The sequence below is a fragment of the Toxorhynchites rutilus genome, chromosome 2, assembly GCF_029784135.1.
Source record: "Toxorhynchites rutilus septentrionalis strain SRP chromosome 2, ASM2978413v1, whole genome shotgun sequence".
In the NCBI taxonomy this organism is placed as follows: Eukaryota; Metazoa; Arthropoda; class Insecta; order Diptera; family Culicidae; genus Toxorhynchites; species Toxorhynchites rutilus.
In genome coordinates this window covers 197,842,124-197,857,841 of record NC_073745.1, presented here as the reverse complement: position 1 = coordinate 197,857,841, position 15,718 = coordinate 197,842,124, and the positions used below count along the sequence as shown (strand labels likewise).

The 15,718-nt window shown below is 37.0% G+C and overlaps 1 protein-coding gene across 6 annotated transcripts in view; it reads right to left on the bottom strand.

The window, feature by feature from the left end:
* The window catches only part of LOC129768812 (cyclin-dependent kinase 14), a 456,784-nt gene that overhangs the window by 57,988 nt on the left and 383,078 nt on the right, over positions 1 to 15,718 (bottom strand). For all 6 annotated transcript variants that reach the window (XM_055770703.1, XM_055770704.1, XM_055770705.1 and 3 more), the window contains one exon: positions 1,755 to 1,951. In XM_055770703.1, the coding sequence (XP_055626678.1) occupies positions 1,755 to 1,951 (197 nt within the window). The remainder of the gene's footprint in view (positions 1 to 1,754; positions 1,952 to 15,718) is intronic.

Genomic DNA, 15,718 nt, shown 5'->3' with positions numbered 1-15,718 from the left:
TATCTTTGTTATCTTTGTTATCTTTGTTATCTTTGTTATCTTTGTTATCTTTGTTATCTTTGTTATCTTTGTTATCTTTGTTATCTTTGTTATCTTTGTTATCTTTGTTATCTTTGTTATCTTTGTTATCTCTGTTATCTTTGTTATCTTTGTAATCTTTGTAATCTTTGTTATCTTTGTAATCTTTGTAATCTTTGTTATCTTTGTTATCTTTGTTATCTTTGTTATCTTTGTTATCTTTGTTATCTCTGTTATCTTTGTAATCTTTGTAATCTTTGTTATCTTTGTTATCTTTGTTATCTTTGTTATCTTTGTTATCTTTGTTATCTCTGTTATCTTTGTTATCTTTGTTATCTTTGTTATCTTTGTTATCTTTGTTATCTTTGTTATCTTTGTTATCTTTGTTATCTTTGTTATCTTTGTTATCTTTGTTATCTTTGTTATCTTTGTTATCTTTGTTATCTTTGTTATCATTGTTATCTTTGTTATCTTTGTTATCTTTGTTATCTTTATTGACTTTCTTAACTTTCTTAACATTCTTATCTTTCTTAGCTTTCTTATCTTTCCTATCTTTCCTATATTTCTTAACTTTCTTATCTTTCTTATTTTTTATCTTATCTTTCTTATCATTCCTATATTTCTTATCTTTCTTATCTTTTTTATCAGTGTTATCTTTCTCATCATACATGTCTTTCTCATCTTTATACCTTTTTTTCTTTCTTATCTCTCTTATATTTCTTATTTTTCTTATAATTGCTTTTTTTCACATCTTTCCAATGTTACTTATCTTCCTCTCTTCGGTCTTTTATTTTCTCTGCCCTCCTTTCTATTTTCTGATTATTTTTTTTCTCTATCTCTATAATTTTCTCTAAATTCACTGCATCTTTCTCGTTTTTCTATTCTCTTTCTTTCTCTGTCTCTCTGCTCTCTCAAGTCATTGCTTTCTCCCTCTTCTTTTCGCCTTTCTTTTTTCTGTTTCTTCTCTTTATACTTTCCTCTTCTCTCTTTCTTTTTTCAGACAATCGATGAAATGGGAATTATTTTTATCACAAGAGTAAATTTCCACCAATCGGGTGTTATTTGTCTGTCTTACCCCCGACAATTGTTCGTTTCGGCCGTACAACAAAAAATTTTGAAGTTTTTAATAGTCTCAGAATATGAAACTATTGGAAATAAAAAAAAGTTCAAAAACGATGTTGAAAATTCCACCAACTACCAAACTGCATTCAAAATTCGGAAAACCAATGTTTCCAACGCATCAATCGTAGTTCTTCAAAGTTGCTCGTCTTACTCCCTGTCCCCATATAGTTTACTGGACTCATCTTTCGAAATTCATTATTCACGAAAGTATACATAACTAGCTGTACCCTGCCACGCTTTGCTGTGGCACATTGTGGTTGCATGGTTGAGTTGAGTTTTAATTTTTTTATTATTTTTCTAGTTTTTGACTCGTACACAAACAAACAGAACATTTTTGTATATATAGAGATGGATGAGGGAAATTGATAAATTTTAAATCATTCCGAAACACAATTTCAGTTCACGATTTTGTCTAACACTTGGAAAAAAGATGTTTCCATCACATAGAATTCATATGTAATACGAAATGGTCGATTTTCAGAAGAAACTTAATTTCAGAAACGTTCTATGGCCATATAGTAGATCATTTTTCTCCATTTTTTAAATTTTTTATGCCGTAACAACATTCCTGAATACCTGAATAGCAACAAATAAGAGCATTAAATTGTACTCACCCCGAACGCGCTAAACCGTTTCCGCCTGGGGTGCGGATCGTGCTTATTCAGGAACACCTCCGATTTCGGCCGGGGAGGTTTCTTAGGTCGCATTATCACACGGGTTTCTTCCCTAATATCTTCGTCTAGCAGTTTGCTATCGGAGGACACCGACAGTTGCCTGTGGACTCGCTCGTGGTCACCGACACGGTTCCAGTCTGGAATGGATCAATAAAAAAGTGTGTTTTGTTTATTTGTTCACAATAATTGTGTTGAGATGAAATTAGATGCCTGTCTGTTTTTTTATTTATCCGTGAAATTCATTACGGTCGTGTGTATCGAATGTACCATCGAGCAAAGCGACAGACACTAGTTTTTTTTTTGCAATTGTTGTAATTATTTTACTGTACCTTATGCACACAAAAGCTTCGCGTTCGATTTAGCGCAGAAAAAGGTAAAAGCGTTAGCCGCAGCTCCGAAGTAGCGCGCGTAAATATTTGTTTCGCAATTTTAGCGAGGGAAATTCACTTAGTCTAATTTGTTTACACACTGGGGCAGCACACAGCAAGGCTGCAGCAGCACAACAAACAAAAACAGTAGATGATAGCGGAAGTTTTATTTTTCGTCGATGGTTTGCTGCTCGTGCTTGGGACTAGCAATTCTGTTGGGAGAAGTGTGTTCGAAAAGTGCACTGTTGCGTAATTTCATTTAGTTGGGAAAGATGTACGAAAAAATTTTACAAAAAAGTTTGTATGTTGATTCTGTTTCGATATTTTGAACCTCATGAAAAAAAAGAAAACAAATTGTCATTGAAGATGACCTCAATGTTTTTGAAGAGTGACCCGACAACTTCATTTCACCGAAGAATTAGGCCCAAAGTTCTGAAAAGACTGTGATTTTAAATTTATCATGGGAGAAGAAATTTTCTCGGGCGAATTTGAACACAAATCTACTAAGCATCGGAGCATTAAATATGATTTGTTGTAACAGCGCTTCAAGAATCCTTCGATTCTGTTTGGTTGGAAAACCTCTGAGAACATTCATGCTAGCACAACGAGGTACGACAGGAAAAACTACGCTTGTGCTTCCTTGGCATTTGTTGTGCTCTTACATCCCACTAAATATTTTAAAGTTTAAGTTGTTTTATGGGAAAAGTTAGGCCCGAATTCATCTTAGCTTTGTGTATGTGTGCGATCGTTTGGCTTCCGACGCGCTTAATGTTCGAATCCCTCTTACCTTCTCTCGTATATATGTGCGCGAATGAGTATTTATTTCTTCCGTCATTATCCCGTCTCGGAAGCATTCTCGGATTTTTTTTTGCTCCTTCGAGACAGACAAGAAAAATATAAATTATTCATGCAAATTGTTCCTTTGTGAGTAAAGTTTTTAATTAATTCAGCACGGTATCAAGGAAGCTGTTTTTTGAATACTCCAGAGCGTGGATCTAATCATTCTTCATTCTTTATTTCTTAACATTTTTGGCGTACAGGTGCAACAAAACGTTCCATTAGAGAAAACCTCAACGATAGGCTAGTCTTAAATCGACGCTAATTCAGGGATAGAACAAAACTACTGAAACTTTGAAACAAATGAAGATAGTCTCGTCGTTCGATGTTTGCTTTTTATGTAAATGATACATAATTTCACACGCTGCTTCATTAACTGAGTAACCTCATATAGGTACATTGCAGCCTCACCATATCGTTTTATGCCGAAGAGATTCAGTTGATAAAAAATGCAGTGTCGCACCGAGTCAAGACTTTTAGGGCTTTCTTGTACAGTTCGATCCTGCAGAGCTGTGCTATAACATCACAATGGTGTTTGAGGAAAATACCCCCTCAAAAGGTATATTGTTCATCACTATAGAATGGATAGAATGTTGCAGTTCTCAGCGACGTTTTGAAGCGATAAAAGAACTATAGAAATTGTGGCATTGAAGAGGCATAGTGAAATATGATGGAAGAAGTGGCAGGATGGCACGAATCAATATGACCTAGTTATTTCTGAACAAATATCACTGTGTTATTGTTTTTTTTTTTCATGTGCAAAAAAACTGATACAGCTTCAATGACACCGCAGTGTCGCAGCGTAGATGAAAGATTCTAACCGGAGGTTGAGTTACAAAGGTAAGGCTCAACTCACACTAGAATGAGCACTATCTTAACCCTCCTTGAATGCAGAGTATGTACTTGTTTTCTATGCGTTCGTGACAGAAGCCACACTTTCGCAAGCTGTCGTTTGATGGTACTCCTTGTACCAGAGTGGATTTTGCTGTGAAAAGCGCGTTTCAGAATATTTATTGTTATCATACGGTGTTTGTCTCATCAGTTCTGGAATTGTGTATTGTGTATTCAGTTCTGGAATTGTGTATTTTCCTGATTGCGAGGAAGTACACGAAAGTATCAAACAAAATGGGGAAAGCAGATCGTAGATCGATTTAGTTTTCACTCAATGTTCTAGCTTAAACAAGATATACAGACAAAGGATACAAACAAGACAAACAAGACAAACAAGACAAACAAGACAAACAAGACAAACAAGACGAACAAGACGAACAAGACAAACAAGACAAACAAGACAAACAAGACAAACAAGACAAACAAGACAAACAAGACAAACAAGACAAACAAGACAAACAAGACAAACAAGACAAACAAGACAAACAAGACAAACAAGACAAACAAGACAAACAAGACAAACAAGACAAATGATTGGTTCGACAACTCGCAAGCAGATCGGACAAGTTATTAATCGATCCAACAAAGGTGTTTTTTTCACATCGAATAATAGTGTGCTTATTCATCGGTTGCGCTTGCGAGTGTAGCGAAATTTAAAGTGGTGCGCGCTGAGGATCCAAATCAGACACATTCATCACACACGCCACACAGCCGCGGCAAGTAGAAATTTATTTTTCTTTTGTTTCCCTATCATTCCTTCTTCCTTCTGTGCACGATATACACCATTGTTCAACTTTGTGTTAACCAAATCGGCAAACGTTGGCATTAGGGGTGATCATTATTTCTTATATACCGTTGAATTTTTATTGGAACTTTTTTCCATTTTAGCATAAATTTTAGACATAAAATAAATCATAATCTTATAAAAAATTTTTTTTTTCACTCATTTATTTATTTTGAATCATTATATTCTGTTCATATCGAACAGTTAACCGATTTTTTTTATATGGCTGAGGGCGGGAAGGATCCCCCATCGACGCCATTGAATATTTCCGATACCGATCCTCCTCCTGAAGAGCAGGAAGATGAAGCATAAGTTGAGGAAGAAACTTCTGTATATGAAGTTGGAAGGACAATCGGACAAACTCTTTTCGTGTGACTTTTGAGGGTTCCGCCCTTCCAAACTACGTTGCAATAGGTGCACTTCGTTTACCTGTTCGGTTGTTTGTACTCCGGGTAATGAAATGCAACAAATGTATGCAACTCGGTCACACGGCCGCCTATTGTTGCAATAAAAAACGTTGCGCTGATTGTGGAGACAGCCATGATGAGAATCCTTGCGCGAAAGAGCACAAGTGTCTTCATTGCGGCGGGACCCCTCATGATCTTATCCAATGCCCGGTGTACAAACAACGAGGGGAGAAAATCAAGCGTTCCTTAAAGGAACGTTCCAAGCGGACTTATGCAGAAATGCTTAAGAATTCCGTACCAACGAATCAGGACAATCCCTACTCCATTCTGCAGAACGGCGAGCCTGTTGCTGACGCTCCCAATGCAGGAAGTTCCGGTACATCGCAGGGTGCCGTCAGGAAAAGAAAAATTACTTCTTTTCCATCACTCCCCAGAAAGACCCAAGAAAGATGAAAACTCGAATTGAACATGCTGAGAATAGACCGAAGCAAGTACCTCCTGGTTTAAGCGGTTCTTCTACGCACCAGGGGTCCTCAGCACTTCCCGGAGCAGCACCCACCCCGTCTGTTCCATTTTCGCGGTCGAGGCAACAGCCACAATCTGGTTTGCTTGCGCTTTCTGACCTGGTGAACAACATTTTAAATGCTTTAAATATAAATGACCCTCTTAAAAGCATAGTATTATGTTTGCTTCCGATTGTGAGAACATTTTTGAAAGAAAAATGTGGTTTTTTAGCAGCGTTCATTTCCCTCGATGCCTAATTCAGTGCAAGAGGTCAAGGATTTGACCACTGTAATACAGTGGAATTGCAGAAGCATCATCCCTAAACTAGATCAATTTAAATTTTTAGTTCATAGTTCTAACTGTGATGTATTTTCCCTCTGTGAAACATGGCTTTCTTCAGCCGACGAGCTGAATTTCCACGATTTCAACATTATTCGCCTCGATCGAAATGACTCGTTTGGTGGCGTACTATTGGGGATCAAAAAATGTCACTCCTTCTATAGAGTCACTCTCCCATCGATGACAGGCATTGAAGTTGTCGCTTGCCAGACACAAATCAATGGCAAAGACTTCTGCATTGCCACGATATATATTCCTCCAAGAACCATGGTCGGCCGCCATCAGTTTTTTGATATCATCGAGGCATTGCCGGAGCCGCGGCTAATCTTAGGTGACCTCAACTCCCATGGAACAGCATGGGGGTCACACTACGATGACAGCCGTGCCACGTTGATTTATGATCTGTGCGACAACTTCAACATGACAGTTTTAAATACAGGGGAAGCAACTAGGATAGCCAACCCTCCTGCACGGGCAAGTATGCTAGACATATCACTTTGCTCTTCTTCGTTATCCCTGGATTGCACGTGGAAGGTAATCCAAGATCCCCACGGTAGTGATCACCTGCCAATAATTTTATCGATCGCCAATGAATCAGGTTCTCGTGAGTCAGTCGATATTGCGTATGACCTCACGAAAAATATTGACTGGAGAAAATTTGCAGAAACAATATCTGAAGCACTTGTTTCAATGCATGAACTTCCTCCACTCGAAGAGTATAACTTTATATCGAGTTTGATTTACGAAAGCGCACTTCAAGCTCAAAAGAAACGTGTTCCTGCTACCACTTTCCGACGTCGTCCTCCATCACTTTGGTGGGACAAGGAGTGTTTAAAGGTCTACCTTGAAAAATCATCCGCTTTCAAAAAATTCAGGAAAACTGGATTAGTGGAATGGTTTTGAAAGTACCAAGCTCTAGAAGCCAAACTAAAAGGTCTGATTAAAGCAAAAAAGCGTGGATATTGGCGGAAATTCGTCAATGGTTTGTCAAGAGAGACAGCTATGAGCACTCTTTGGAATACGGCTAGGAGAATGCGTGGCTGGAACCATACAAATGAAAGTGAGGAATACTCTGACCGTTGGATTTTCAAATTTGCAAGAAAGGTTTGTCCCGATTCCGTTCCTGCACAAAACGTCGTACGCGACATTCCGCTCCAATGCGATTATGAGAATTTTTTGATGGTAGAATTCTCAATTGCCCTCCTCTCATGTAACAATTCAGCTCCGGGGTCGGACAAGATTAAATTCAACTTGTTGAAGAATCTTCCCGACTTGGCGAAACAGCGTTTGCTGAACTTGTTCAACAAGTTTCTGGAGCTGAATATTGTCCCGCATGACTGGAGACAAGTGAGAGTGATAGCCATACGAAAACCCAACAAGCCGGCTTGCGATCACAACTCGTATAGGCCGATTGCAATGTTATCCTGTATTCGTAAATTGTTAGAGAAAATGATTCTACTTCGTTTGGACAAGTGGGTTGAAGCGAACAATTTGCTGTCAAATACGCAGTTTGGCTTCCGCCGAGGTAAAGGGACGAACGATTGTCTCGCGCTGCTATCTTCTGAAATCCAAATCGCATTTGCTCGTAAAGAACAAATGGCTTCCGTTTTTCTCGATATCAAAGGGGCATTTGATTCAGTTTCCATGGAAATTCTCTCAGAGAAGCTTCATAATCGTGGACTTTCGCCAATTCTGAATAATTTCCTGTACAATTTACTCTCAGAAAAGCACATGTTTTTCAATCATGGCAGCTTGAAATCTTCTCGATACAGTTTTATGGGCCTACCACAAGGCTCCTGCCTAAGCCCCCTCTTGTATAGTTTTTACGTCAATGATATGGATGATTGTCTAACTAGAAACTGCACGCTGAGACAACTTGCAGACGATGGAGTTATTTCCATCACCGGTACTAATCCCGCCGTTCTGCAAAAATCCTTGCAAGATACCCTGAACAACCTGTTCACGTGGGCTCTCAAGCTGGGTATCGAATTCTCTACGGAGAAAACCGAAATGGTTGTTTTTTCTAGGAAGCACGAACCCGCCCAATTCCAGCTTCACCTATCCGGTAAAGCGATCAGGCACTCGATGTTTTTCAAATACCTTGGAGTATATTTTGACTCTAAATGTACCTGGGGAATACACATTGCGTATTTGAAACAGAAATGCCAGCAAAGAATCAATTTTCTCCAAACAATAACCGGAACATGGTGGGGCGCCCATCCAGGAGACCTCATTCAGTTGTACAAAACAACGATATTATCAGTGTTAGAATATGGCAGTTTTTGCTTCCGATCAGCTGCCAGGATTCATATTCTCAAGCTGGAGAGAATACAATATCGTTGCTTGCGTATAGCAATGGGGTGTTTGCATTCGACACATACGATGAGTCTCGAAGTCTTGGCAGGAGTACCCCCGCTTACTCTTCGATTCACAGAATTATCCTACAGATTTCTCATCCGTTGCAAGATCATGAATCCATTGGTGATTGATAACTTCGAAAATCTACTCCAACTGACTCCTCAGTCAAGTTTTATGTCTATATACCATGAGTACCTTACCCACGACGTGCACCCTTCACCAGGCATCTCCAACCAAGTTTGCTTCCCATACTTCTGCAATTCCTCTGTCATTTTTGATCTGTCCATGCGATAAAAAATCCATGGAATCCCAGATCATCTACGCTCCGATTCTATTCCGCCGATATTTTCGGCAGAATATGGGAAAGTTAGATCTGATAAAATGTTCTTTACTGACGGTTCATTCATAAACGGGTCCACTGGCTTCGGCATCTTCAATGAAAATTCCAGTGCCTCTTTCAAACTCAAAGATCCTTGTTCCGTGTATGTCGCTGAAGTGGGTGCGATATACTACGCACTAGGGATCATTGAACCACTGCCCATCGACCATTATTTTATTTTTTCAGACAGTCTCAGCTCAATAGAGGCAATTCGTTCAATGAAAGTTGATCAACGCTCATCTTATTTCCTAACAAGAATAAGACATCTATTAAGTGTTTTGGTCGAAAAATTATTCAAGATTACCTTAGCATGGGTTCCCTCTCATTGCTCGATTCCGGGGAATGAGAAAGCGGACTCGCTAGCTAAGGTGGGCGCTTCAGAAGGCACACTTTTTGAAAGGCAAATTGCCTATAATGAATTTTTTCACATTCCTCGTCAGGACACACTCGTTAGTTGGCAGCGCATGTGGAGTGAAGATGAGTTCGGTCGCTGGTTACACACGATTATTCCTAAGGTTTCGACGAAAGCTTGGTTTAAGGGATTGAATGTAGGTCGTGATTTCATTCGCGTGATATCTCGGCTTATGTCCAATCACTACAACCTAAACGCGCATCTCTATCGCATTGGGCTCGCAGCAAACAATCTTTGTGATTGTGGCGATGGCTACCACGACATCGAGCATGTTGTCTGGTCGTGTATCCGGTTCCATGCTGCTCGTTCTCAGCTCTCTAGAGCACTGAGAGCAAAAGGCAGACAATCGGATATCCCCGTCCGGGATATCTTAGGTAGCCGTGATCCTGATCTTCTGCTTCATCTATACCTGTTCCACAGAAACGCCGATGTCAACGTTTAATGATGTTTCCTTCGTTGTGTCCCTGTTTCATATCCCTCCTATCCGATCTATAAACTTTTACTTAGTCGCGGCAATACATACACACACTCTTTACAGATACACGGGCCAAAGGTTGTGCAGTCCACTGATCATTCAACAAGAGCCAAAGGTTGTACCGCTCATGACAACTCTACACGAGCTGATGTTTGCGCCGGCTAGTGACCATTCTATCCTGGATTCCTCGAGTCGAGAAGACGCACCACGCTAGATATGGGGTACAGACTAGGGGGCGTTGCTGATTAATGGTCAGCTGCATCCCAAAAGGAAGTATCCCGCGTCGGGCACAGGTACAGAGCATTGGAGACAGCAACATCACAATTACGAAAACACTTGTAATACTAACCTCGAGCCAACCGCGAGTAATCGGTTACATATTACTAACATAGTTATTAGGCAAACATTGTCGAAATATTGAACTCCCGGCCCCGTCAGGTTGACGCCATATGAGCCTTAAGGGGGTATTCTAGTCTAGAAATTTAAAAAAAGACAAAATTTGTTTTCTTCATATTTCTGTAGTTTAGGCATTCAAGAATATACCCTAGAAAGGAGTTATCGAAAATCCTATTATTTACCGAGTTAGAGCCATTTTTGTGATGCGGTACCTAATCTACTGCGGCCGTAACAATCATCTCCAAACGCGTTTTTCTCGAAACTAGTTTTTTCAAACTGGCGTACACGATATCTCAAGTTCTACTGAACCGATTTATGTCAAATTTATATGAAAATAATCTGCATACATCTCTCTATCGCATGAACCAATAAAAAATTATAACTTTTTAATTTTACTATTTTTAAAAAAATCGGTAAACGCAAAAAAAAACGTTTTAAACAGCATTTTTGTTTCCAAACGGCCGCCATTTTGTTAAAACCCATGTTTTTGACTTGTCCGAGGTTCATGCCATAGCGACATCTTTACTGATTCAGAATCTGTTCGATTTTTTTGTTTCAGATAACCAGAAGGACTGGAATCGTACGCCATACCGTAATACCCCCTTAATAAAAATATATATTTTGGAAAAAAAAAGACAAACAAGACAACAAGAATGTTTTTTTTTTTCGTGTGTGTGGCTGTGTAATTATTGAAAAAATAAAGAAAAAATAATACCAGACATTTACATTTTTAGGTGATTTTCTAAACCACAGAGCTTTTGTTTTAAATTAACACTTTAAATTAAACATTCTAATTTAGAAATATTGTACGTAAGTACATATTTCAAAACCTGATGAACATCGAATTGATGTATATAGTGTACAGAAAAAATTCTAAATTTAAAAAAAATTCTAAATTTTATAAATATATATTTTTTGTACCGCGCAACACTGTTGACATTCTGAAAAAAAATCATGCATATCTAGAAAAGGCGTAGAAATACATTTAAATACAAATTAGAGTAGTACTGAATCTCTAAATCCGAAAAAAAAACTATTGCAAGATTTTTTAGCACCTAAATTTTAGTAGAATTTTAGTAAGATGCACTTTCAGCATTCTTGTAAATATTTATCTCTAAGCTACCGAGAATGATGCGCAAAAATTTTAAAATTACGTTTTTCACCAAAGATCCTATGGTGAACCAAATAGGGGTTGAAAAAATAATCAATATTTCTTATTTGGTACCCTATACAACATTTTCCATAAAGCGGGTGATTTGGTTTGGGGGCACTTTTTACTTCCCTACCCAGCCAGGTCCTTTCAGAAATAACTGTTCAGTAGAAATTTTTTGTGGCCTCGAAAAGGACCGATGGTTTACGTGGCTTTACAGAAGTAGTTGAAGATGGTCGACTGAGCACTTGTTTTGGTAATTTTGTAATGGCCATGTGCTATAAATAGTCGACAGCTGGTTTTTGCTGAATCGTGAAGTGTATTGTTTTCAAGTCTTTGAGTCTTTGCAAAACAAGTTCAATTTCGAAAATGCCGAACCACCTCCGAGTTACATATTTTTCATGAGGGTTTTACTCTGTCTGTAAAAATATATATTTTTATTTTCTCTCTCCGCAACTTTCATTCGTGGGATTATAATTTATACTTTGGATTTGAGTAAAAAATAATTTCTAAAGTTTTTGAAACTTTTCTGTTTTATTTGAGTTTTATTTTATATTTGTACTAAAATAGCATAAAATTAAAGAAAAATGATAGTAAAATAAAATAAATTTGAGTCAGCTTTCTGAAGGAAATAGATATTATACACTATTCGCATAATAACTACTTAGAAGTTAAATAAAAGCGCTTTCGAGTTATATATTTTTTCAGTTAATGTTTTATTTATCTATACAGCCATTCAATGCAAAACCGATATAGTGGTTCTCAGATTTTCGTGAAAATTGGTAGTTTTGTCCTTTATCGCAAAACATTTGACCTGTATTTTTTATTTTTTTTCATTAGGGTGACCATTTCCATTATAGGGTTGTCCGAAAAATCAACCTTACCTCTTTTTTTTTTTTTTCCAAAAATGAGTTTTTCAAAAATTCACGTAGAAATTATTATCTCAAGAATAACATTTGTTATAAAGGTACAACATATATTATATTTAAATATAGCCATTCTATGCCAAATCGATAGAGTGGTTCTCAGATTTTCGTGGAAAGTGGAAATTTTGTGCTTTGTCGCAAATCACGCATTTTTTATTTTTTTGTTAGGGTGAAAATTTACATTTTAGGGTGGTCCGAAAAATAAAATCTTTCCACTTTTTTCAAGAAATTTAGAAATTTTGAATTACTAGACCGATTCATAGAATCGATATATCAAATTAAAGCCAATCACCTTGTCTTTTGCTATACTTGCAGACAATTCGAATTCTGCTCTCGTTATTATTGATTGTATTCGTTTTTTATTGTTTACATGGGGCCAAGGATGCTATTTTTTCATATTTTTTCTTGAAAGCTGATTTTTTACATAACATATCCAAAATTAAGATATGTATTATTTTTCGTTTTTAAGTTATGATTTAAGTTAACATGTTTTCAGTCTTCGTTCAATATTTCTATGCGACTAGACTGGATGTATGCGACTAGAATTCAATTAATTGGCAAATGTGTCATTGTTTCAAAAAACATTTTTTTCATTTACCTGAGATACTTTGAAATATCACAACCCAAAAACTAAAGAAACGCCTCTCTGATCTTTGGATATGTTATGTGAAAAAAACTCAGCTTTCAAGAAAAAATATTTAAAAAATATAGCTCCCTTGGTCCCGGAACCATTCAAGCTATAAATAATAAATACAATGAATAATTACGAAATAATTATGGTTAACTTTGAAAAATCATAACTTAAAAACAAAAAAAAACGCCTGTCTGGTTTCGAGATATATTATGTAAAAAATTCTCAGTGCCCTTGGTCTCGAGACCATGAAAACTATAAAAAACAAATACAATCAATAATGAAGAAACCGAAATTCAAATTTTTTTGCAACCCTGGTGTTTTTTCAAAAAGCTAATTGGCTTAAAATTGATATGTCGATCATCTGAATCGGCTCAGTAGTTCAAAAGTTATTAATTTAAAAAAAAGTGGAAAAAATTGATATTTCGGACCACCCTAAAATGTCAAATGGTGAGTAGTTCAAAAGTTTTTTTTTATAGATACACTGGAGGCTCTTCTACGCGGAGGATACGTGGCGCGTAAAAAACCGCGTAAATTTAAAAATTCACGTAGAAATAAACTGCCTAACCTAACAAACAGTGAATTAATGAAAAAATGAAATTTTGCATTATACAATCATGATACCTGTTTCTCCTTTTATTTCTCAGCTACTAATCAGTGATACAATACAAACTTATTTCGTGAAATGTCACATAAATTAGCACAGATGATCGATATATAAAATTAAATCCATTTACCTAGTCTTTTTTTTTGGAAAAATATTATGCTTGCCAAAAATTTGGATTTTGTTTTCGTGATTATTGATTGTATTTGTTTTTTGTTGTTCTCATGGCTTTAGACTAGAGGGAGTCATATTTTTTTTTTATTGAAAGCCGATTTTTTACATTTCATAGTATCTAAATATCAGAGATGTGATTTTCTTCGTTTTTAAGTTATGAATTTTCAAAATCATGGTCCGAAAAATCATTTCTGTCAACTGATTGTTTTTAATTTTATATGTCTATCATCTGAATCGGACTAGTAGATCAAAAGTTATGAAGTTTTGAAAAAAGTCATTTTTGGGAAAAAGAGGAAAAAGTTGATTTTTAGGACCACTCTAACGGGTCTTATGTTTTGCGATAAAGAACAAATCTACCACTTTTGACGAAAATCTGAGAACCACTATGCAGTTTGAATTTTTTTTTTTTTTGCTGGTAAGACATAGATTATCAGTCCTGTGGTTCGATGGTTACGATTTTTCAGAAATGGATATACTCGGTGAAATCTTCAATATGATTTTTCAGGTAACATCAATTTAAGAAAGTTTTGCATGTATTTTTTATCTCGGATGGTAGCTCATTGAACAAAAATTTATAAATGTCTATTTACAGGCGAAACTTCTGACAAGACCGTTGTTTATGGATTCTGAGGTGCCATAATATTGAAGAGGCCCTGGTGATTTTTTTCCGAAATATAAGACTTCATCACATTACGTATTAAAAATTCAGGAAAGTGAGTTTTTTTTTGGAAATGTTTTGACGTAGGAAAATGAACATCTAAAAACTGAACATGTAAGAACTAATGAAAGATTTGTAACGCTTGTAACTTGATTATTACTTGATAGATCGATTGGTAATATTTCTACGCATCTATCACAATAAATAAACTTTTTTAAAAGGTAAACTACTATAAAATGCCATGCATTACCCGAGCGCGTCAAATCGCAAGTTTTGATTGTTCCAATCTGTGCTACTCAAAGTGTACAAATAGAGTAACAGCGGAATACAATTTGAATACACCAACACGACTGCGAAAACGAACATAGCATATGATTCTCCCACCAGAGTAATAGCAGTTGACTGAATTATACATCGCGTGTGTTTATGTTCTTTCATAAGTTCAGAATGAGGTTAATGTTCTTTTCAGAATTATTTTTCCAAAAGATTATCCGTTGTGAACTTGCAAGTTTAAGATTTGTTTCCACTGGAGAACTGTGCGCCACCCGAAGGGAGCGTTTACTCTCGTGCTATTGATCCAACACATACAGTGATGCATCTAAGATATTGCTCGGTTGAGACATCGCATCGCTCTGCATGACGTCTTGTGGAGAGTGCTTTTGTATTTTTACATCACTTATTTCTCCTGTCTAACCTTAAAAAGTGCAATTGTCCCATAATGAAAAAAAAACAACAAAAGAACAAATAATAAATTTCTTGGCGAAATCTAAACAGTCCGGTTTCAAGATAAACCATCTTCATCGATTCTTTTCTTACTTCCAGAAACCGAAAAACATCAGAAGCAATAAAAGCCATAATTGGACGTTGGCAGCATTAGATAAAGCCGCGAAATAGCATGTGAAGACAATCTGTTCCTCCCAGCAGGCCACGGCACAGTCATAGTCAACTGAGGATAGTCGGCTGACTAACCGACTGACTATATCCGTAGTCAGTTAGTAATGGCTTTTAGCTTCTTCACGCAGTTTCTCCGCCAAAACGACTGAACAGTCAGTCGGGCGTTTAGTCGCTATCTCCCTCTACCGACTCGACTATATCATTTCATTTTTTCCAGTCAAATTGTCCTCATTGCATATGGAAGTGACTTCCCCCAAAACGAATTCGTTCCTCTCTCTCTTTGCCGTGTATCTATATGCATGCATCGATGTTGGAGTTCACCGTGGTTTGACAAACGCTACAGGTGAGCTAGATTTTTTTTGTATCGTACACGAAAATTACTCACACGTATAAAATAGCGTGCTGTGTGTGAGCTATTTTGCACGCCTAATACTAACTAATACTATCGCGAGGACCTTTATATCATACTTGATAAATGTCTAAGTTCGTTGTTTTGAGTTCACGAAGGGTAGAAAATAAACCGTCCATTGATGGGGCAACTACTTTTTTGCATCAGGAGTCAAGTTTTCGTTCCTCTTTATATGGACGTACAATAGGATTGCATACGGGGGGCACAAAATTAGTGTCAGGGGGAAATGGAAATGTGGATTGAAGTCAGTTGAATGAAGAGGCAGATTTGTATTCATTAGTCGAGTCAGTTAAAATAACCACTGACTG